Here is a 22,643-nt window from a genome sequence, read left to right as displayed (position 1 = left end):
CATCCCGTTGAGGAGCAACAGGCTTATCTGTAAGTGAGGAGTAAGACTGCTCCTGTACATGTGGAAATTCTCTACCCTTTACTTGAATATGAAATATTTAACAGGAAATGGATACAATAAGACTTAAATCAGGCCCCATTTGTCTGTGCTGTTTCCAAATCCTGGATTTCTCTCACATCAGTGCAATTAGTCTCTCTAAGCCAGGGGTTAGCTTGACATGATACATGTATAAGAGTCAATAATATATGTTAACCTCAACTAAATATTCCATCTTTATCTTCATATTCCAACTAATTGTACAATCCCAGTATTCAGCCATAGATGTATAAAATCTTGCTTTGGTGAAAGACAAGATTTCAGTGAATAACTTGCCAGACAGAATTAAACATTGGTACGATTTGAGAAAAACCAATCTAAAATAAGGAAATGAGTAATCCCATAGCAAAGCAGGAAACTTAATTACAAAAATAGTTGTCATTCATGCTGCTTATCTTGATAACCAGAACTAGAAAACTGAAACATGAGGAGTTCTGCTCCCATACAGCCTTACTCAGTATTAAAATGTGACTACCTGCACTGCTGGCTGCAGACAGAAAATTCTTTATAATTGTTACCATGCATTTAGTATGTTGTTCAAAACTTCTCTCTTTGTGGAGCTGCATATACTTCAACTTTTTTCTCATGCTGTGAGAATTTTATACTAGCAACTCTAATATGGAGTCTTTTAAGATCCTCTACAGTCAGCAGAACAGGATGCCTATGACCACAGCCAGGAACTGTGACATTAAATCCTCTACAAGGTCCACATCTAAGGTTCCTTATACAGCAGCTGTTCTGTGGTTATAGGAAGAAGGCGGGTAATGGGAGGTGTTCTCTGAAAATTTAGCATCCTTGGCAAAATATGTATAACCAGAACTTCCTTTTTTTTTTTTTTCTTTAAAAAAAAAAAGAAACAGGATAGTGAAATTTGCAGAAATTTGTACATTGGTAATCCTTAATATGATCTGTTTCTTCAAGAAATGATCTGGTTTTTATGTGGCAGTATTTTCTTTCCTCTAAAGTAAAAATACAATGGCTACAATTAAAAATACAACACTATAAATACTCAAGCATGTGGCAGAGCAGTAAATTAAAGCCAGCAGTGCAAACAGAAGTGACCCCTTGGACAGCAGGATATTGCGCTCTAAGAAATCGCCACTACCCGCCTCTTGAAAAGTATGTCCCCTCCTCAATGGCAGCCAGAGGCTTCTCAGAGATCTTCATCATGCACAGAAAATTGTTGAGATGACTGAGGTTCCTCATAAAATGCACGTACATGCTTGCAGCAAGGGCCTAGCTCAGGAGTCTGGGAAAGCTTTTATGATCGTTTCGTAGGCAGGAGGGGGGGTTTGTGTGGAGTGGCAGATGCGGAGGCTGTTGTTAGACCAGTGGAACTCAGGTCGACTTAAGCTGTTGGTGGTGCTTCCCACAAGGGTTGTTGTGGTATTTGTGGGAGTGAGGGTGATCAGCTGACTGTTCGTCTCCACAGGGAGGGGAGGACACTGCAGGAAAGGGTGGAAGGTGGACGCGCGGAAGCTTGACTTCCTGGGGAAAGAGTTGGCTTGCTCCAAGGAGGCTTGCCGTTGGAAGGTGAGGCTGGCCAAGCTGAGGTTGCTCCGACGTTCGCAGCTGCTGTTGCGGTAAAATCCAGTCCTGCCGGTAGTTTGGCTGTGGGATGAGGGTCTGGACCGACGGCTGAAGGCTGAGGAGCTCCCCTGGGAAATGTGGGCGCTAGCTCTGCGGCGGGACAAGCAAGTGAACAACGCCCAGATGATCCCTCCAATCACCAGTCCAACCACCATGGACACTGTGAAGGCTATTGTTATCTGCTCTGAAATACAGCAAAAATACACAAAAAGGTTACTTCATTAATCTAAAAGATTTTCCTGCTGGAAAATGAATTGAAAACGGCAGCCTCCTTAAAAGATGAACAAACCCTAAGATCTTTGTATGTAATACATAAACATTCCAACACAAACACAGCAGTTCAGATTGCTCTCACTATATGGTGTTTTTAATTTAATTTGGATTATTTAACAACATCCAGAAAGTAGCTTGCATTTAATATCAGTTTCTGTACCAATGCAAGGGAAAAGTCTTCAGTCTCTCCCAGAATCAGCCACCCACCAGCCCCAAGGTGTGTTATAAAACTGCCAAGCATTTGCTTCTCTGGGCAATATGAGGTGTGGATTTATACAAGACCTGTTGTTCTGTTTATAGACGTTTACGTTCTATGTGTACATGTTTGCAAATTCACCTACTGCAACAGGGATGTAGCTTCTTAATGGAGTAAGCCTTGTATTTATTACATGAGAACACTTCCCAGCCTTTTACTGCTAAGTAACAGATACTTTAAATCTTCATAGTAATTAATGAAAATTACTATATCCTAAATTATTATGGTCAGAGGTAGCCATTACCAATATTAAGTCTCTTGAATATTGCCATTACTAATATTAAGCCTCCTGAATATTTCCTACCCCCAATGCCCAACTTAAAGATGCATTAATCTACCATTAAGAAAAGTAAAATTCTAGATCTCTTATAAATTATTTCAAGAATTAAGAGATCTGAAAACAAAAGAAAAAAGAGCATGGCTAGGATTGTTTTCTTCCACACACTTTTTCACAACATAGAGGAATAAAATTTTTTCCTTGTATATTTCTAAGAACAGGACAGTTGCTTCAGGAAACTTCACTTACTTTGGCAACTGAACACCAACTTTATTGCTGTTCTAAAAAGTTCAGAGGTACATTTGTAATCCTGGATAAGGCATGAAATGAATGCAAAACCTTTATACGTCCCCTCAAAATTCAAGAAGGGCTTGAATCTCAAAACAAGTAGCAATACTATGTTGACTACTGCTGGAGCAAAGAGGGAATAAGTGAAAAAGAGCCACGGGACAGCTTGAAACATGTTTATTCTCTCTGTGCTCTGTTATGTTTGTGAAGCATTTCTGTTAAAAAGGAAATTGTATTCATTAGATAGAGAAAGGTAACTTCTAGAGCATACAGAAGCGCAGTCCAGCTAATGCTGTGCCTGGCTGATCACCGTAACAGAAAGTAGTAACTCCAGGACTGGGATGCTGATGTTAGAGCCCAAAAAGGGTATCATGAAACTAGGTTCAAAATTTTCTTGCAAGGTAACAGCTGTTAAAGAATTTCCCCTGAATTTATGGTGCTGCACAAACAGTTGTTTCCAGAACCCAAAATAATGACACTGAGTCCAAGCTGTGAGAATTAGCCAAAACAGGTGCTGAAGAGGCAAAGTGAGTGGCCCGAGGGATGGCTATGGAGAACAGCTGGCACACAGCAGAGGGAGAGGAGAGGTGCCAGGCATGACCAGTGGGACCAACTTGCAGGCAGAGGCACCCCAGTATGCACCAACAGATATCTTTGCTTAAGTCAGTCCTCAGTGTCTAGCAAGGCTTAAACTTAGGGCAGGTCACCGCAGGAGGGGGAAAGCAAATATTTGCTTTCCTTCCAGCAGAAAAGATGTAAATGCTTATTGGTATAATTGCACTTTAAGAATTAGTTATTATTACTTTCCTTATCTACCTTCTTACTCTTCTCCCTTCAGTGAAAAATTGTTAGCTATGTGATTCATACTTGTGGTTGGGGAAAACTACCTCCTTGAGCACCAGAAAGTTTAGCATAAAATTTTCACAGGTTTCCGGGTAGGGACTGCAAGCAGCATTACATTTAAACCCAGCCCTTGCTGCTGCCCGTCAAACCCTGTCAGATGGGCAGTATATTTACCCTGCATACCTTTGCAGGTGTGGTTCTACACAGGACCAACTTTATAATGAATTACTGACATGACCATGAATCTCCCACCTAAGTTTATTCACCTTACATTTTCCAGGATAGACCTGAAGTTCCATGAGGCCCAGAAAATGTAACCTTTAATTAAGCCACTGATATTTTGGATGGCTATACAATCCTACTGTTGCTTGTTTGTAACCTCGGCTTTCAGTTAGGCTTATAAATGTTATCCTTTTCAAACGGGAAATTAAAGCAAAGACTAGAGAGGATGAAGCATGGGATATTGTTACAGAGCACTGCTCCCTTTTGGGAATGCTTTGTTGTCCTTTTGTTCAGAGGTGGACTAGACTTGACCCCAAAATATAATTTTTCTTTAAGCCCTCATTTTTACATTTAAGAAACTCTTGACTGGGCACGCTAAAGTCAAAGGGTGATTGTCTGGTCTGCTTTTTGCAAGAATCCACAGGCAGCATCCTGCGCTGCAACTCCTGGCTGCAGATCAGAGCTCCATCACTATAAGCAGCCTTCTGACAACCTCGTCACAATTCTGCCCTTTATAAAACATCTTCAGAGACACAGCAGGCTTTGTTGTGCCCCTTTTGGTCAGGAATAGCCTATTATGGCATTTGAATGGATTTAATACATTCTGTTACTACAGGTTCCTACTAATGCTCCCAAAGGTGGGAAGGGAGAGCCAGGACTTGGCCATCTCCAGTTGAGTAAATCCCAGGGAGTGTCCTAGAGACAGCATTTCCCAAGCACTAGAGCTGCTTTCTGAGTAGAATCATAGAACCAGAATGTCCTGAGTTGGAAGGGACCCACAAGGATCATCGAGTCCAACTCCTGTCCCTGCACAGGACAGCCCCAAACTGTACTCCTACTGCTGTCCCTGCGCGGCTATAGGAAAGCAGGGCAGGAACCAATCCTTTCTTAGGCGGATTTCTCTTGCACCTTGGCTGGAATGCTAGTTGTGTTATTATATTTTGAGACTGTCAAGGGGCTCCCCAAGCACAGGGTTCTATGCTGCCACCTGATATCACTGCTCCTCTTTGGGCTTTCAGCTCCAGAAGGGAGGAGGAGAAGGGGATCTCTGCGGGGCTCGAAAGTAAGCAGAAGCACAGCAAGCCACACAAGTGTACCTTGTTCTGGGGTTGCCATGCACTGCTGTGAGGATTTGTCCTGCATCCCTCTAGCCATAATTTTCACCACCTGCACAATCAAATCAACATTTCACACTGTTTAAAGCAAATGAGAGAATTGACAAAAGTATCGAGTGCAGCTCTTCAGTCCTTCTCACGTGCTGTTCCCCTGTGCTGGAGGTACAGCACAAACAATTATCCCTTTGGATAATGCCTTCATTTTCTTTAACTTATTTGATTCTTTTATTTTTCTACCTCTATATATGGATGTAAAAATAGAGGGGGTCAAATTATTCCCAGGGTAAACTCAGCTGGGTTTACACTGACTATTGCAGTTGCCATCTAGTACCCCAAATTGTCTCATTTCAGTTTGGACCTACATTTAATCCTTATGGTTCTTATTATAGAAATATCACTAGACCCACTGGTTACAGACACTTTATACTTTCTGTTCCCAGACTCTCCCTGACTTCAGTGGGAACTGTGGGTCACACTAATAGGTTGAATTTGCTTTTTGTTGACTCCCTATAGAGGATGAATTTCACTGAAATGTAATTCAGTTCTAAAAACTTACACTGAAGAATTGTAAATCTATGCCCATTGATTTCCTCTTTAGAACGTGCAGCCATCACAGCCCTGAGGTACATTGGAGAAAATACTACCAAACAGAGAAAAAGATCAAAGGCAGAGTGGGACTTGCTGCACCTGGGATTTTGAGGGAAACAGCTGGCTTTCAGAGTTGTTTTTCTCTTCCTTGATCTGGGCAGTACCAGGGCAGAACTAGCCTTTCAGGAGAGTCAGAGCAATACTGTTGCAAAGTGTCTTCCAAGGAGTCATTATAATATCTTATGGTTTCCTGTGAGCTGTGCATGTCATTCTGTCGTCTGCTTTTAAGGAAAAAAATATTGGGGGGTAAAGTAGGGATGCTGACAATAACAATAACTCCCCAGGTGCTGGTCCCCTAATAATGTTTTGTTCTGTGTGTTTCTCAGGCTACTCACACTGCCTGCTTTATTTGATTATACCACAACTGAAAAGATTTTGTACCCCGTCTCAGTCAATTTTCTCCACTCTCACCTCTAACACCAGCTGAGGTGAAGGACAAAGGTTTTTTTCAAGAATGCAGAAGGTATAAAGCCAGAAGTAAGAGGATATATGGAAAAAAAGCAACTGAATACCTTAGCTACATTACCTTTCTTATCTATGGTACTTCCAGTATGTCCATGCCAAAAAGGTTGGAGGTTCAGAACCCACAGTAACACCCATGACTTCTGGATCTTACCCCCAGATCTAAATACAAAGCCAGCACGTGTCTGTCAGCCCGACATCTATCCAGATCAGGCAATTCCTTCCCAAGTGTCTCTACAGCCTTCTCTCTGATTTGTGCATGCAGTGTAAAGCAAATGTAGTGCTACAGTTTTGTACAGGGGATTATTGCCTCTGCTATACAAAGCTTTTTCTTGGTGGTTGCAGCTTTCTTTAAGGATTTTTTAACTTTCTGTGAACTGTATGTATGAAGTGTTAGTATATATCCTACCAGGTTGATAGCCCCTAGCAAGTCCTTAACACTCTATAGAATCTACACAGGAGAAATTTGGATATGTTATTAGTAAAGATGATAGGCTGATAAGGTGCTTTTCCTAGTTATGGTCCTGAAGCAAGTTTTTCTGATCCAGCTTGGACACCAATAGCAAGGCCAACCAAAGGGGGCTCATACCAATCTGTAAGTCTTCTGAGAAGTGGACTATGTTCTCTTCTTCATCACTTTGGGTTATACTTCACAAAAAACAAAAAATTAGCCACAGAGTCCCTACCTAGGCTTGTCAGTCCTTGGATCAACTAACCCCTCATAAAATAGATTTGCATTTTGTGATGGAGGATCCTGCCTCTATCATGGAGCCTAGCAGGATCTTTGCAGACATACTCAGGTCAATCTCTTATTTCTGCGAGACTTTCATTTTCCTTTCACGTGCATGGACCACATCAGATAGCAAGACATCCCTTTGTTTTAAAAACACAGTTGCATTGAGGATTCATTTGAATTTCACTCTGGATTTTGTTCCACTGTAATGTAAGAGTTTTACTAAAGAATCTCCCTCTTGTCCTCAGCTCTGGCTGTGACAGGCTGGAATAGCATTTTGCTCCCTAAATTCAGGAAATCCTTGCGACTTGCATTTTTCCTGTACCTTTATGATAAATTCCCCAAGGCATAAAGTTAAGGTGGGCACAAGATCTTCCTTGCACCATGCTCACAAATGTATACATTTGTAAACTTTTCAGCTGGCCAAGTATATGAAGGGAGAGTAGTACCTTCCAAAATCATGTAAGTAGCAGCTTCAATGAGAGCATCTCAGAGCAAGAAACAGGGCGGGGCCAGGGAAGAGGTGGCAAAGTACTGAATACAAAGGAAAGAGGAATGGAGTAGCATCTTTTAGTCAAGCTGTACACACAAGACTTGAATTTGAACTGCATCTTGCCAAAAATAGCTAATAAAGCTGAAAAAGAGCCAGTTACCTTTCTAAGCACCTGTTCTGCTCATGCTATTGCTAAGCGTGAGGAGGCAGAAAACGCCCGTAGGGTGAGATGATACAAACACATTTGATTTCTAGTGGGTGACTTTCAAATATTACAATTTTCTTTATGTTTTTGAGGTCTTAGTTTTTTGTTATTGCTTTATTAAAAGAGAAATAATTAAGCAGTTTTATCTTAAAGTTATTAGAAGTGGTAAGGTAGCTTGTCAGTCAAGGATGGCATTTTTCAGTATTCTGACTCAGCTATGGAGATGTTTTACTCATATTATATTAGAGCAAGATTCTGTTCATTTACTTCAGCAACTGAGAGTAATTTTCCCTCTTTTCTTTTCTTCTGCCTGCCAGAAGCTAGCATGAAGCATTGCACACCTGATATGCAAACTTTATTCCATGTGGGCTCCAGGAAGCTTGTATGCAGAACATACAAGCTCATTGATTTCAGCTGTGTTAGCAATGAGAAGTATCAGAACATACCACTACGTTTTAGAGTGGAAAAGAGCTATTTTTATAATTTCTATCCAAATGTTAGAATTGTAAATTTGTTTCCATTTAAATTCTTTTCTTTTCACATTTTTGGGAGCTCTCTTTCCTTTACGCCATGTCATATGCCAGTGACTCAAAACTTGCCCAAGTAAGCATTCCTCCCACTACATGCACACATGCTTGCGCGCACACACATTGCCTTGTCCCAAAGCTGAAAAGCCTTGACAACAGGTAGGGGCTTTGGTCTCAGACATGGAGAAATCCAGCTCACCCTCTGTCTCACCCTATATTTTTTCCTGAAATGAAAGGTCAGTGGCAAAATCTGGTATAAAACCCATACAAATCAGTATGGGAATTCATATCAGAACATTGCACAGTTTAGCGTAGAGCACCAGCTAGTGTATTAAAGCATGAATTGCATTTACAAATGACAAATCTAGTAGCCCGACTTGTAAGAATGGTTCAGGTACTGTTTTACAGGAATCTCAGTGTCTCAGGTTTCAAGTAAGGTTCAGGTAAGTCATCAGCAGATATTCATAGCACAGCTTCATTTGTGCAAAACCAGACAGAAGCAGCCAGGGTCCGTCAAAGTTTGAACAAACCCATAGCATTTTCCTACAGCTGTAGCAAATGTACATCTCTAAGCTGGACAGGCTGCAGCTACTCCTCCTCACATATACCAGGCAGCAAGTTTGGAAAGGAAGAATACCCTGGGCCCAGAGAGCCACCACTTCTTCCCACCATAGAAGGTTTGAAGTGATTTGAACTACTTGAAATTACATGCCAGTTCTATCAATTCCAAGAAAACTTAGTTTAAAACTTAGTTTAAAGTATCAGTAGCCAAATCCTGTGCTGCTGTTGTCATGCTGAGTTCAAAAAAGCAATTTCTCTGTATCTGACAAGTGTTGACATTACTCTCTTCCTGATTTTGTCACTAACTGTATTAGCAAAACAGCCTCTCATTAATCATTTGTAGGCAGTCCATGATTCAGTTGGGTGGGCGAATCAGTTGCTGTGTAATATCAGTCAGTTGTGATCTTAGTCATGGCAGAAGTTTAAGAAAGGTCATACAAGACTCTTGTAGAAAGAGTAAGAGTGACAGGCAACAGCACAAGGTGGTTCAGGTAATTGTGACATCCAGAAAACAGACAAGGATGGTGGCATCTAGGAAACAGAATCTGGAAAAAAACAAGGCGAAAGAAAAAAAAAAGCAGACTCTGTGGGAACTGAGAACTAACGAACAAAATAAGTAAGATAGTTAGGCTGTCAGAAATGTCAGTGCTCTGCGTTCAGACACAGCTTGCTAGCGGGATGTTTTATTCGGCCTGTGCTAGTGAAAGATTCTTTTCTGCAGCAACAGAGAGTAATTCTCCCACTTCACCTAATAACTAAACAGTTGTTTTAATGTTCACTGCAGATAAAATAAGTACTGTATTTAAAATAGAGCAAATGAAATTAAAAAATGTGTTTCTATCTGTGAGGACAGGTAAGAACTAGAAGAGATAGTCCAGGTGAGTGGTGCACCTACCCCGAGTAAAGATTTTTAAAAACTGTTATCAGTCAAGAATTGTTGTAATATAGTTAATGCTGTGTTGAAAAAAGAAGGTAGAACAGACAACAGCTCACGGTCCGTACTGACATTATTTTGTGCAGTTTCTAAGACTTTCTTTGATCAGGTAAGTAAATAGGCTCCAGAAGCACCTGAAAAATTATTAAGTAAATGACAAGGAAAAAAAATGCAGCCTGTGCCCTTGGATTAATTCTCCATTTAAAATGCAGAGAGGGTGGCTGTTTACTGGAGGGTTAACTTCACAAACGAGCAGCCTACCTAGGAACAAGATTGCCCTCTGCTGGAAATTTATGCTGAAAATCTAAACAATACATAAAACACCTTGATTCTAATAAAACAGGGTGTCAGAAAAAGCTAACAAGAAACACACCAGTGAAAGATTAGAGAGACGTTAACAGTACCTCAAAACTTAGAAAAAACTCTGAATTACATTGCCATAAACACTCAGGACTAGCATTTTGCAGAGGCTCTGAAACTAAGGTAGGCTGAGGCACAGCAAAAGTGTTCAGAAGCTTAGTGAAGTAAAGCCTGTACACTTTTGTGGCTTTGCGCAAATATCTGTGCTGATGGAAAAGCATGAGGCTACGTTTGTTCTTAAATTCATATTTCTTGCCATCCGTAGTGATGGCCAGAATGATCTCCATGCATCAGAGTACATTTGCTTTTCTTACTGATACCATAATTATTTGCGATAAAAAGCCAGAAGAGTGGGATATGCCATATCAATATCCCACAAACTAACTCAGAGCTAATGATGTTCCCTTGATATTACTGGCAGTTGATTTTTACTGGAATGATAAATAAAAAGTAATTGCAATAATCAGAAGGAAACATCTAAGATAGAGATGTCAGCATGTTTAATTTAATATCTTTGGTGTAACTGTGTAAAACAAAGCAAAGATTCCTTTATGCAGACAGAGATAGAAACTTTGTTACCACATGGTTTCATTATGATTCCTAATGCATTACAAAGCCAGTAATACAATTTTGATCTTTTCCTCATGTGCAGCAAACAATCCCCTGGCAAGGCAGTCTTACCAACCTCCCAAAACCAGAGCACAGGCCTAAGCTATATGGCCTCTGCATGAACTTAACTCAAACGGTAAATCACAGTTTGCCACGGTGCAATATGGCATTATAGTTAGTACTTAATTGATAAGATTATTTTACAGACCCTGAGAATAAAATAATTTCCTATATGATCAGAGCATGAGTGACTGGAGTGACATCTTAAAATTAGGTAGGATTTCCTAATATTCTTAAAATTAAGGAGGAAATAATACCAAAATACGTACTTTTAAGAAAACAAGACATCCAAGGTTAGAACAAAGGACAGGAGTGAAACAACCTCCCCTTCCCAGTTACTATTGTCCCATTTTCAATACATGAAAATCAAACTCACATAAGTCTCTTTTCCATCTCCTCAAATAGAAGGGGAGTAAATTATGTTAGGAGAATAACTTACATCGCTTGGTGCATAATTAACTACTCTACAATAGGTTTCCAAATCCTAATAAGTACCTTTTATTAAGTTTGTACAGGTAGTGAAGCCTCAACCTCAAAAATCAGGAAAAAATGTTGTCTGTACTGTTACTGATAGTCTTTTTCTTTTTTTTTTTTCCCCAGACAAAAGGATAGGATTATGAAATGAAGATAATCTTATGAAGACACAAGGGTCAGTCTTGAGTCTTGATTTTACTTTATGGCCTTCTTTTGTGATTGTGGAGATCTCATTGCATCTTCATGCTTCATATTAGTCTTCTGTATAAGGGAGATGGCACCACTCATTTGACTCAAAAAGTTTTTTGATTCCTGGTTAAAGAAATTACAATGGTAAAATGGGAAGTTGTGTATAAATATAGAGCACTTTTCTTCAACAGGTTCTACAAGAACTAAGGCAGGACCATTGCACCCACAATGTGCTGACGCTAACTCCTCTGAATATGAATCCTATCAGGCTATAGCAGTTGAGCATGCAGCTACAGGGGGTTTGCCTTGGAGAGAAAGCACAGCACTAAGCTCCTTTTATTATGTGACACATTTACATGCCAGCACATTCACAGGTGTGGTGCTTGGAAGAAGAAATACACTTCATTTCCTAAAAGTGAGATCTCTGTATTTGGTGGATAAAAAAAGAATGATGTTTCTGGCAGCTCATGTGACAATAAGCCACACCACAGACGCAGTCAATACAGTAAGTCTAATTGCCAAAATGTGTATGCACTGTGTGTTTGATTAATATTTAAATAATACTCTGAAGAAACTTTGCCTTTTCCTTCTACTACCTCAGATCTGTGTTCTTCCTACTAAAGATGGTTAAGCATTTGATAAATCAATGGCTGTGTGGGGGTTGGGGAGAGCAGTAAAGAAGCAGTAATTAGGATGAAGCAAAACACAGCCTGAGGATGACAGACTCACTATAAAAGAATAATTTATATAAAAGGAAGAAATCATGCTCTGAATAGACAGTGTGCGAGAATAAGTCTGGTCTCTTCTCTTCATGACATGGTTTGTTGTTTTCATCCATCTACAGTAATACTCTTTTCTTTGGGCTTGCCAGAATAAGGGCAAAGAAAAATAGGTCCCTCATTAACATCTACTTTTATCTCTCTGACAGGCCTGCATGTAAGATCTTGGAATTGATTTACATAAATGTAAGTTCTGACTTTTGATATAACCTTCTTTGCTTCAGTAACGGAAGTGATAACTTTCATGTGCTTGGCAAATCTTTTACTTAACTGATATCAAAATAAGCATAATCATATTTAATTTGCAACAGTCTGATCATTCTGCCACCTGAGAAGACAGTATATGATTTTTCTGACAAATTTTTATGTAGGGTTTATACAAAACAATAGTAGTCTAGTAGCTGATACAAAATGGTACCTCCAAAAGCTAGCTGGAATAAAACACAGCATAAGGCTAAGACACAGTTCTGTCTCCTGGAGAAATCAGCATGGCAGAGTATGTTTAGATTTGACATATGACCTTGATTCCTGTCCCTGATGGAGCACAGAGGAAGTGCTGGCTTCCTACAGGAGTTTGGCACCAGCATAAGTAGCATTAGAAGGTGCAGTGCCCAATCTCTTGCCTGGCTGCTTCAGGCTTTCTGTAGCAATACTGGAAGACAATGAAACACACAGACACAGCTGCGCCAGCAAACAGTACTGCCACGTGCATAAGGTAGCCGACTGAAAAGCTGCATACAAATCGGCCCTTCTCTAACACAGCTGAGGGGAAACAGAGACACGGTATATCCTGAAGCTGAGAGGGGGAAGATGAGCAATGCCTTCCTTTTAAATTACATCACAAGTCATAGATTTATTTTTCATTTGGTATAAGAATATTTCTGGAGGACTTCAGAGGAGGAGCCAGGGACCCTGAGTGTTACAGAGAAATGAGACTGCTCTCATGTTGCCACTGAAGGGCTGATGTTCAAACACAGTTGCTGCCATCGCTAATGCCTCACCATCACATGCTATTTTTTTACCTTCTTTCAGTTAAACCCACACCCTTATTGCCATTTCTTTCATTATAAGCACTATTCATAGGAAAGCTGTGTCCTGTTTGAGTCACTGGCCCAGGCTGCTCTGCTGCTGCCTTGTGACACATCCTAAGCCAGCTCACACTGTGGTCAGGGGAACTGGAAATGGGAAGATCTTCTGATGACCTTGACCTGGTAGACAGGAAAATAACTCTCTTCCTTGTAGAGATCTTAACAGGTTCAGGCAGAAGAAAGGTGGTATGTGTGAGTCTCCCTTGCCCCAGCAGTCTTCTAGCTACCATGATCATTATCAAAATTATGTGGAATACCTGAAGCAGCTTCTGACCACTTGAGAAGTGATTTACTTATGTGACATTTTCTACACCTCTATCACATGATTTTCATGTGGATCAGTATCTCATCCAAAGGGGAAAAAAAGAGATTGCCGTTTGTTGGGGCAATCTCTGTTGCTCTGGCAGCCATGCAGCAAAAGTTACTCTAATGCTGCTGGGCATGGGAGGATGCACAACCCTACAGCCCTCTCCAAGAGGTGAAAAAAAAAAGTCTGTGTTGGTTACTATATATGTGAAGGTGATTTCTACTGGTGTTGTCGTTATTTGTTTTTGTCTGTGTGCTACGTTCTCAGGGTTTGTGTAAGGTCCCAGTGTGTGGCATTTGTAACAGACAAAACCAAAACTAGTCGCTGCCCTAAAACTCTGCTGAGCTGTATAGGATTTTCACAGTCCTGATTTCTGCCAATTCACCATGCAGGTACATTGCAATTATTCTTCATCAATATGAAGATACTTGTTCAAGTGAAAGCTTTGGTTAAGTAATCTGGAAATATGATTTCACTATTAAATTTGTGGCATCATGGAACATTTCGCTGAGGAGGAGGAGGGTGAACTTGTAGGTACACTAGATTTAAGATTGATAGTAAGGGAAATATTTCAAGGATGTAACATTACTGTAAAGATCTCATTGTCTTTCATAGTGTTGCTTAAATGTATCACATCTTCTATCTGTGTTATACATCCGCCCCTCAGGTAAATGTACTCAAAAAACCTCAGTGCGTTTACAGGAAGCATTTTCAAAAACAGAACCAGCTTTCTGTCTGAATCTATGTCACACTTTACCTCATCGTCTTTCTCTTGACAACATTCCTACTAAGCAGCACAGGGAAGTTTTCTCTATTTTTCAAATAGGGACCTGAAATGTGGAGGAACCATCTGTCTTATCTTCCAGAAACCCAACTAAAAATCTGTGTCCCAGTATGCTTATTTCCACAAATGTCTTTGGGGGGATCCAGCCTGTTCTAAGTTCAAGTTCACCACAAGAAAATATAACCATTCTAGTTTCTCAGTGAATTTGGGATGAATCAATGTATTTTACTCCATGTTAGGATCCCTACCTCGTGAATCTGAACACAATTTGAAGTTGATAAAAATTTTGTTTGGTGTTGGCAGGTTTCCCGTAAGAGGAGTGGGAGGAGGCTTTATGTCACCATTGCCTTTACTCAACACAGCTACGCAGCCACTAAGCGAGGTATGCTTGCAGGTGCGTTATTTGATAGAACTGGGGAAATCTGCAGCCCCAAGGACATGGTGTTCTGTCCATAGCAAACTCACACAATGAGGTATAAGCATACTTTATTTCCTTCTGCACTCTACCTTATCTTATGCAGTCACACCATTCACTCAACTAGAAATTTCTAGTGCAGACAACATTTTGCACATAGTTTAGAGGAATCATGCTCTCAATTGTCCATCTGATCAATATCTTCTGGGCTAAGAAACAGGGAAGAAGTCTCCAAGGCTATAGATTTCCACCAGTATTCCTAGCCATTTCATGCAGTGAATTCTAAGAGCTTTCTGACTAAACTAAGAAATGCATCCCTCCTTCCTACTTATTATTTTATGTGTTAGACTACTTTTATATTGGGTTGTCCAAATTCATGTGTCACTGAAATATACTAGAACCAATCAATGAGAGCATTTGGATTATATGCTCTTCAAAACAAGCTCTTTTTCTACCATCAGTAAATATACTTGGCTGTGAAACAAGAATGAAAGACAAGCTGCTCTTTGTTGTTAGATGTCTCAAGGGTATGGAGAGGTAGCTTTGGAGGTGTAAAACTTTTGCTTTTTTTTTAAAGGCCCCAGCTTGAATAAGTAAAGGAGAAAATAAAGTCAATAAGTAAATAAAATAAGTAAAGGAGAATATAGAAGGTTAGGCAAGCAATAAAGAATTAGCAGGGCTCTAGAAATTCTATAATAACAAACCTGGAAGTATGAACCATTTTTCTGACTGGAAAACATAGGTGGGGAGCTGGAGGAAGGGTTTGTTCACACACAGTTGGTTCTCATATTAACCCCATCGTGACAGGGACAGAAGTATGCTCAATGATTTGAGTCCTTTAATATCACACACCACGAGGTAAAGCCCTGAGTTGCAAGTCCTTAGTGATGAATCAGTACCCCTGATGATCCAGAAGCCACACTCTGAAATTCAAGTCTTAAGCAAACAGACTTAAGGTAGTGCACGATAAAATGCTCTGGGAAGTCTGGGCATGAAAGTTGTCACTGTAGACGTAGTCAGTGTATTCCAGACGGGGAGATGCAGATTCAGTGTTAAGACTGCATTTTATTTATATGGCCATCTGTGACATGGAAGAGGTATTAGCACAGGTTCCAGGTCAAAGAACTCAGATATATTCTTTCAGATATGCTTGACTTCACCAAATCAATATGGATCAACCCTTCCTCTGACAACATTTACCGGGATTGTTCTGCTCCTTTACCTCTCACTCACCAAGCATTGATGAATTTGGCTTGGTTTTAATTTTTATTCTGATTGGGTGATTTTATCTATTGTTTGTATATAATTTTAACTAAATGCAAAAAGGCAATGAGGTTAAAGAAATTCAAAATTGACAAAGTCAGTTATCACTGGAATACAATCTTCATTTATTGTCCCCAGCACCATGTATGGAGAACTGCTTACTTAGTCATCAGAAATACAGTGTGGTGGTTTGGGTCTTGGCAATGCTCATGTTTGTGCACTAAAAGGCTCTATCCTCATTTTCAGTCTCTGTTTTCTGAAGAGGACAGTGTCCTACTACCTTGGATAAACACAGGAAGGAAATATTCCCTAAAACACTAGAGCAGGACTGCATCATGAGGTTGGAAGAAAGCATTTTGCCTCTCCCTCTCTCTGTTCTCTGTTTGGGGCTGCTTCCAACAAAAGGAGCTTGTAAAGTCTGAATTTGTCTGACTCCAGCAGAGTGATTTCAGAAGAAAGAAGCTCACTTGTTCACATTCCATTTCCAGACTTTTGCAGGCATCAGTGACCTAACCCAAAGTCTCTGCAGAAAGAGATTATATCTCCTGTGAAGACATTTGTTGTGTTATGAGCTCCTTACGATGTGTGATATGCTGCCAAGTATTGCACTTTTCAAATCACTGGGGTTTTCCAGAACACAGAGAAGTGACATAAAGGAGTCCAACTGCAAGAAAAAATTCCAGTTGATGCAGTGTCTTCAATCACCTTTCTCTATTTTGATTGATTGTCATGAATTAAAATACCAGGAAGAATAGAGTGAAATTTTGAAAAGGGAGAAAAGGGAATGGAAGGGAAGAAGAAAAATAGCAGTTTGGGAAATACATCCTTGAGGCTGATCCTGCATCTGAATCCAAGGCTCTAATTTTGTGTGTTTTCCTCCTACTTTATTCCACTTCAAGTCCGAAGGTTTTCTCTACGTAGAAAAAAATTCCCAGTGGTGCTAAGCTTCTATAAGTGGCTCCATGTCATGCATTCACTTCTTCCTATCTGCCAGGAAAGGAATTGCATTTTCAGCTTAATGAAGTCCTCTGCCCTATTAGCAATGCCCAGTCTACCAGGATAAAGGTACTCTGGCTTACGCTGGTCTTTTCTAGTCATCAGACCAGGAAGAGTAGTAGCCTAGTAGAAGCTACCACTGCCACATCTGGTGTCAAGTACTCCACAGCTGGCTCCAAACTGTAGCCTTTGTGTGTCCACATCTCCAGCAGGACAGCTAAGGCAGCTCCTGGAGTTTTTATTTGCTGCTGCTAAAGTTAGACTGGAAGGGTACGAAGTGTGTGAAGAGGAGCAAAGGGAATGAGGAGAGACCACCCAGTGGATATGCAGGAAATGTGCTGACACAGTCATCAGAGTGGAAGCCAACAGGCTTAACCTGGTCACCACAGAGGAAGGCAAATGCTTCTTTTCTCACTTGCAAAGAACTGGACTGTATTTGCCGCTGTTGCTTCTACTCTGCTGTGGCTACCATCCCTGAAGGTTCCTAGAAGAGAAATGAGGTTCCGTGGCTGTCTAGGTTGGACTTTCCTGTGTTTGACAGCTGTGTTACTGTTCAAGTCAGTGCTGCTGTTCATAAGTAGTATTTCAGTTCATAAAGAGAATGACGCAAAATCCTTAACCACCATTATTCCTACAGCAGTAACGTGATAGCACAACACAGTGTCAGATGTTAGAATATGCTCATCCCTAATGACCGTCTTCTCCAGCAGAGTATATAGGCTGACTTCTTTCAAGCAAACAGACACATTTCAATGAAAGAATTCCACTGGGTTGAGGGAGAGACAAGGCAAAATCTGACATTATATTTAAGACCATAAGTGCATTTGTAGCTTATAAAGTCTAGCAATAATGCTTAAAATATTAGTGCCAGGCAGTTCGCAATCTTAAAATGCTGGAAGTCAGATGATATATGGCATTGTTTCCACACACTGGACAAATAACACCCTGGATTCTGATTCAAGAAAAGAAAAATTGTCCTTAAAGTTTTTAAAGTATTAAACTGAAATGTTGAGTTTTTAAATAGACGCTTGGATAAAACTAGACTGAAGGATAGGCTAGGATCTAAGTTTATGTTGATTAATATCTGCTTACACTTTTTCTCTCTGCTGCTGTCATATTGATCAAATGTACTATTTAAATTAAATTTCCTGATCTGAAAGTATACTACTATCTGTGCTGGAGACATAGGTTTGTCTCAAAGTTATTTATTTTATTTAATTGTGTGCAACTGAAAATGCTTTTAAGAATTACAAGAAATGCACTCCAAGTTAAAATGGAAACATCTTCACTCCACTGTTAACTTACAAATCAAAATGAACTCAATAAAGACTATATTAAAACAGTGAAAAATGGGATTAGTAGTTGATGGATGTGTACCAAACCCTGAATTTCTCACTCAGCTATTGCCAAACCTTCTTTTGAAACTACCAATTAAAAACAAAATCCAGATTCTCTGTCTACAGTCCTACGTGATACCAACGGCTCTGAAGTTCAGCAGAGGCTTGCTTTAAGTGCTTCTCTTCCTACCTCTGACGAAATACCATACTATAGATTCCCACTGCAAAGTAGGGTGACCGGAGGTTGCGCTGCTTCATAGAAGCTGGCACCTGAAAGACATGAGGCCCTGCATCCCTGCAGTAGCTCAACTTGTCTGAAACAGACATGTATTTCTACAAAGACTCTGTGCAACATCTGTAGTAGGGAACAGCTTTAGCAAAGTGAGAACTGGAATCCCAGTTTTGTACTTGACACATTACACAGAGGATATTTTCTGACAGGTCCAGGAGCTCTATCATGAAACTCATTAATTTAAACCAGAAGAGGAGGTTAATATTCCCTTTTTGTTTGTTTTTATCTTTTTCCTAGCAGAATTGATTTTAGCCAAGAAACTACTGTTTTGCTGCTTCTGTTTTACTCTGCTGCATAATTTAGCATTTCAAAAATACTGCAGAATGATGATGGTGAAGACTGAATTCAAAAGAAGAATCCCTGCAAGATCTGTAGCTAAGCATGTTACCGGCTCTCCAGGCTGTCACCGACTCTACACTGAGCTTGTAAAAAAGTGTGCTCTTTTATCTTTTTAAAAATATCATTATTTGTTAAGGCCTTTGCATAAATATATAGACAGGATTTAGAAGACTACTTACGTAATTCAAACAGTATGACTTATATCAAGGAGTGTATAGCTTGTTTTTATCCACATGGCTTTATTCATGCACACTCCCATTAGTCTGGAGCAGTTGTGAAAAGATTTATATGTGCTCACATATAAATAAGTGGAGGACAGTTTAGTTTGTTCATTGTTTTAAAATTCTTAGAGTTACTTTTAAGATGCTATTGTGTGACGTTACCATTGGAAACTGGACAGCTTTAGAAAACAGGATGCCTGTATATTTTCCAGAGTAGGGAACCAGCTGTTAGACAATAGATGGTTTATAACATTGTGAGAGATTAAATATCATTATGAGTAGTTGATTTAAAAAGTTTTACAGCATTTTTTTTCTCACAAAGTTAGTCCCTCTCAGAAAACCTTTGCACACATGTTGAAGTTTACACTTTGGCTGAGTCCATGGGAGCTGCTGAGAAGTCACACATACATGGGAAAGGATCTGCATCTTGGTAACATATACACACTCACCACACTATGTGGTGGGTGGCCTAGAAAAACAGTGAAACAGTCTGTAAACCATATCCTGAAAAATCACAGTTTTAGGTACTGCATTATCATTTAATAAAGAGCTTGATTTTATTTATATCTATTAAGTGTAGTTTTATTTTTATCCTCAGGTCATGTATCTCCAAGGATGTCAGAAAACACAATTCTATCACAGTAAGTTTCTGTCAGTCATCGTTTTCTGACACAGACTATGTAGTGTCCCTCTCTAGTCTACCACATATGATATACCTACAGGAAAAGAGGAGCAAATACTATTAACTCTTCTAAAATCTATCAGAAAAGTACGAAAAACCTAAGAGGCATCTTCCCTTCCTGGGACCATTCAAGCTCCTCACAAAAACCTAAGCTGTGAGGTTCATCTGCTGTCAGAGAGTAAGCAAACGGGGGACAGTATCAGTCTCTGGTGAGCCAGGTGGGCAATGCTGGTGAAGGGAGACACTGGCCCTTTCAGCTGGAAGGCAGCTCATGTGTCCTGCTCTGTGTTGTGAAATGCAGCTCTTGATATTGAAGGATCGGGGCTTGGCACACCTGCAGGGGTACCTTAATGGAATGACAGAGTAACAGCGGTGCCAGCCACATGCAATATGCTGTAGAATTTAAATATTCACTTCTTAGGTAATTTTTTTGACTCTCCATGAAGACAGAGAACACCTTGCCTGCAGTCTGAGCTGTAGAGTTAATGAATCCTTAGAGTTTCATATAACTTTGCTGTTTCTTGTGTATGTCTCCATGGCAGTGAAGCAATAATTTACCTCAACATCAAAGCAAATCTGCAGTAACAAGGGGCACATCTTTTACACAAGGATTCTTAAAGTACATGTTGATGAAAGCACTTTCATTTTTCTTCTGAAAGAGCCATTTTAGAACTACATGTAGTTCCACTCTATGAAAATGAGTTATTCTTCAGAGTCCAGCAGACAACCTCCAGGCAACAAAAGACTCTGAAACAGTAATAACAGTATTTTTTTTCCTCAGTTAATCTCTAATCATTTCTCAAAGACATCTAGTATCATTGTCCTACTCTTTCGCCCAAGACACAAAAATGAAGTGAGCTGCTCATGGTCTCCCAGTAGGAAAATATATGTGTCACTGCAGGAAACATGTGGATGGCGTTTGACATATACTTGTTCCTTATGCTAAGGAAATGAAGGAACCTTTTAAAGTCTTCATGTATGGTTATTTTCTGCTCTTTTTCCAGGGCATTTCTATGAAACAAACTCCTATTTTGCTAATGCATATTATTTTTTCATTTTAGTGCACAGATTCTTGGAGGGGTCATTGCTCAATAGCAATAATATAATAGACAAAACCAGATCATATTATTCATTCTAATGCTGAATGCTAATACACCTAAATGTTAAACATAGCAAGCTATAGAGCTTTTTGGAGGGAAAGGTTCTCCACAGCTGTTGCACAGAAACCTTTAGGATCAAGTCACTGAATCTAATTACCTTGAATGAATTTCAGTATACTGAAATATACTTCCACCTCACACTCTATATATCTCAGTTAATGAACCATTCCCAGGTTTGGGTGAAAGAAAACAGCCTTAATCGCTAATAATCAAAATATACATTGAGGAAAAAGTAGGGAAAATCTGATCGTGAGGCAACACAACAAATTACAAGTAATTTTTCATTCTGGCGGAGTAACAGTTTATTCCAAAGGTTGCAACACGTTTAGCTTTTGCTATCTCTTTTTCATCAGAAGATGAAACAGATCATGTCTGCCATGTAGGTACATCCATTAAACGGTTGAGAATGTCTACCTGATCTGAAACATACTGAAGTCAATAGACACCTTTTCAGCTGACTTCAGTAATGAACTTTGTCAAACAATCAATTCTGCCCTGGCAGTTCCTGCTGTCTTGATTAGTTTAAAAACATGATAAAACTTTGTCAAAGAAACATTTGGAAAGCAATCTTTTGCACTGCAAGAAATACAAAATCTATTCATTACTTTTTGCTTCCAACATGACGCTTGAAAGTATCTAGATGCATTTTTAAGGCAATCACCGTGAATCTCAGCATGTACTTTAACAATATTCTAGAAAAAGAACAAAATCCTTACCCCAAAACTTTGGTGGCCATGTGATTGGAGAGTAAGTACTGTTTCTATCCATAACATCCAAATAACAACGATAGAATGGTCTGTCCACAGAGGAGGAATGGGTTTCTGAACGTTTGAGATTTAGCAGTGGAAGCAATGCTTTTGTGCTGCCAGGGAACTGTGTTGTTTGCCTGAAAGGAAATGGATGTATCACATTTCCTGCTTGTGAACTCGAATTAGCAAGTGCTCGCCTTATCTTGGAACACCACATGGTTCCCGAGACGGAGAAATAGTTTCCTTCTCGTCATTTCCTCAGCCAGTGCAAATTGACTCAGAACAATACCAAATCTCCTCCTTCTTTGAAACTTTTTGAACCCCAAAATGTCCAGAGATAGAGAGGTGAAAATTGCTTTCTCTTTCCTTTAATAATTTTCCATGTTGAAGACCTTCCTTAAACATTCAAAAGCACTTGTATTTGCTGGGAATTTTTAATAAGGAAGAAATGTGTGAAGAGGCTCTTAATAAACACAGTTTCACTAGTATATTAATTTAGGGTATGAGGATTGTTAAGTATTTGCCATTGTTCCTTGGCTAGTTTGAGAAATTAGCTGGGCCTGGCAGTGTAACTGTAGGCATTAATATTTTAATGAGGATACTTCATATTTCCTTTGCCAATTCTTTTCCTTTCCACACCCGATTCTAAAATATGAGTTCCCTGGAACAAAAACAAGCTTTGAGCTAATTTTTTGGACAGTTTTAATACAATGCAGTGTTCATTCCCTGTTGGAATTTGTAGGTACTGCTGCTAAATATAACAAATAGCAATAATAACACCCTTACAAAAGAAAATAGCCAAGATATTTAATGACACAGACCCAGAATTAATGGAGAATGTATGGGGATCAATAAAATATATGATTTTCTATTTATGTGATAAATTTTGTAGGGCCTGATTTTAACTATTTTTCTCTTAAATATATCGCAGATAATGGATTCCATAAACATTCTGTTGTGAATGTCAAACCTCTGTTCTCTGAAGAGTTGTGTGAGGTTTTGTTTTGCCTGTTGTT

General features: G+C 39.6%; 2 protein-coding genes across 3 annotated transcripts in view; both read right to left on the bottom strand.

The window, feature by feature from the left end:
• VIP (vasoactive intestinal peptide) overlaps positions 1 to 21,700 on the bottom strand; it is a 43,790-nt gene extending 22,090 nt beyond the window's left edge. The window contains exon 1 of the mRNA XM_064447058.1: positions 21,595 to 21,700. Coding sequence (XP_064303128.1) covers positions 21,595 to 21,614 — 20 coding nt within the window. The 5' untranslated portion in view covers positions 21,615 to 21,700. The remainder of the gene's footprint in view (positions 1 to 21,594) is intronic.
• MYCT1 (MYC target 1) lies at positions 942 to 21,717 on the bottom strand. Of its 2 annotated transcripts, none has more exons than XM_009500840.2 (2): positions 21,595 to 21,717; positions 942 to 1,870 (listed from the first exon to the last, which is right to left on the bottom strand). In XM_009500840.2, exons 1-2 carry the CDS (start codon positions 21,644 to 21,646, stop codon positions 1,338 to 1,340), a joined length of 585 nt encoding a protein of 194 aa, XP_009499135.2. In that variant the 5' UTR covers positions 21,647 to 21,717; the 3' UTR covers positions 942 to 1,337. The 2 variants fall into 2 exon arrangements, with proteins under 2 accessions (XP_009499135.2, XP_064303131.1); XM_064447061.1 differs by having other exon boundaries at positions 942 to 1,865; positions 21,595 to 21,651.
• Between the last annotated feature and the right edge of the window lie 926 nt (positions 21,718 to 22,643).

Source organism: Phalacrocorax carbo, chromosome 3 (genome assembly GCF_963921805.1).
Source record: "Phalacrocorax carbo chromosome 3, bPhaCar2.1, whole genome shotgun sequence".
NCBI classification, from domain to species: Eukaryota; Metazoa; Chordata; class Aves; order Suliformes; family Phalacrocoracidae; genus Phalacrocorax; species Phalacrocorax carbo.
Note: the sequence above shows the minus strand (reverse complement) of the source record. Positions and strands in the feature narration are given on the sequence as shown.

Excerpts from the sequence above, each read along its gene's own strand:
- MYCT1 (XM_009500840.2), bottom strand. The coding sequence starts at position 21,646 with ATGGATAGAAACAGTACTTACTCTCCAATCACATGGCCACCAAAGTTT. Across the intron at positions 1,871-21,594 it reads ATGGCCACCAAAGTTTTGGG|AGCAGATAACAATAGCCTTC; the intron begins GTAAGGATTTTG and ends GCTGTATTTCAG.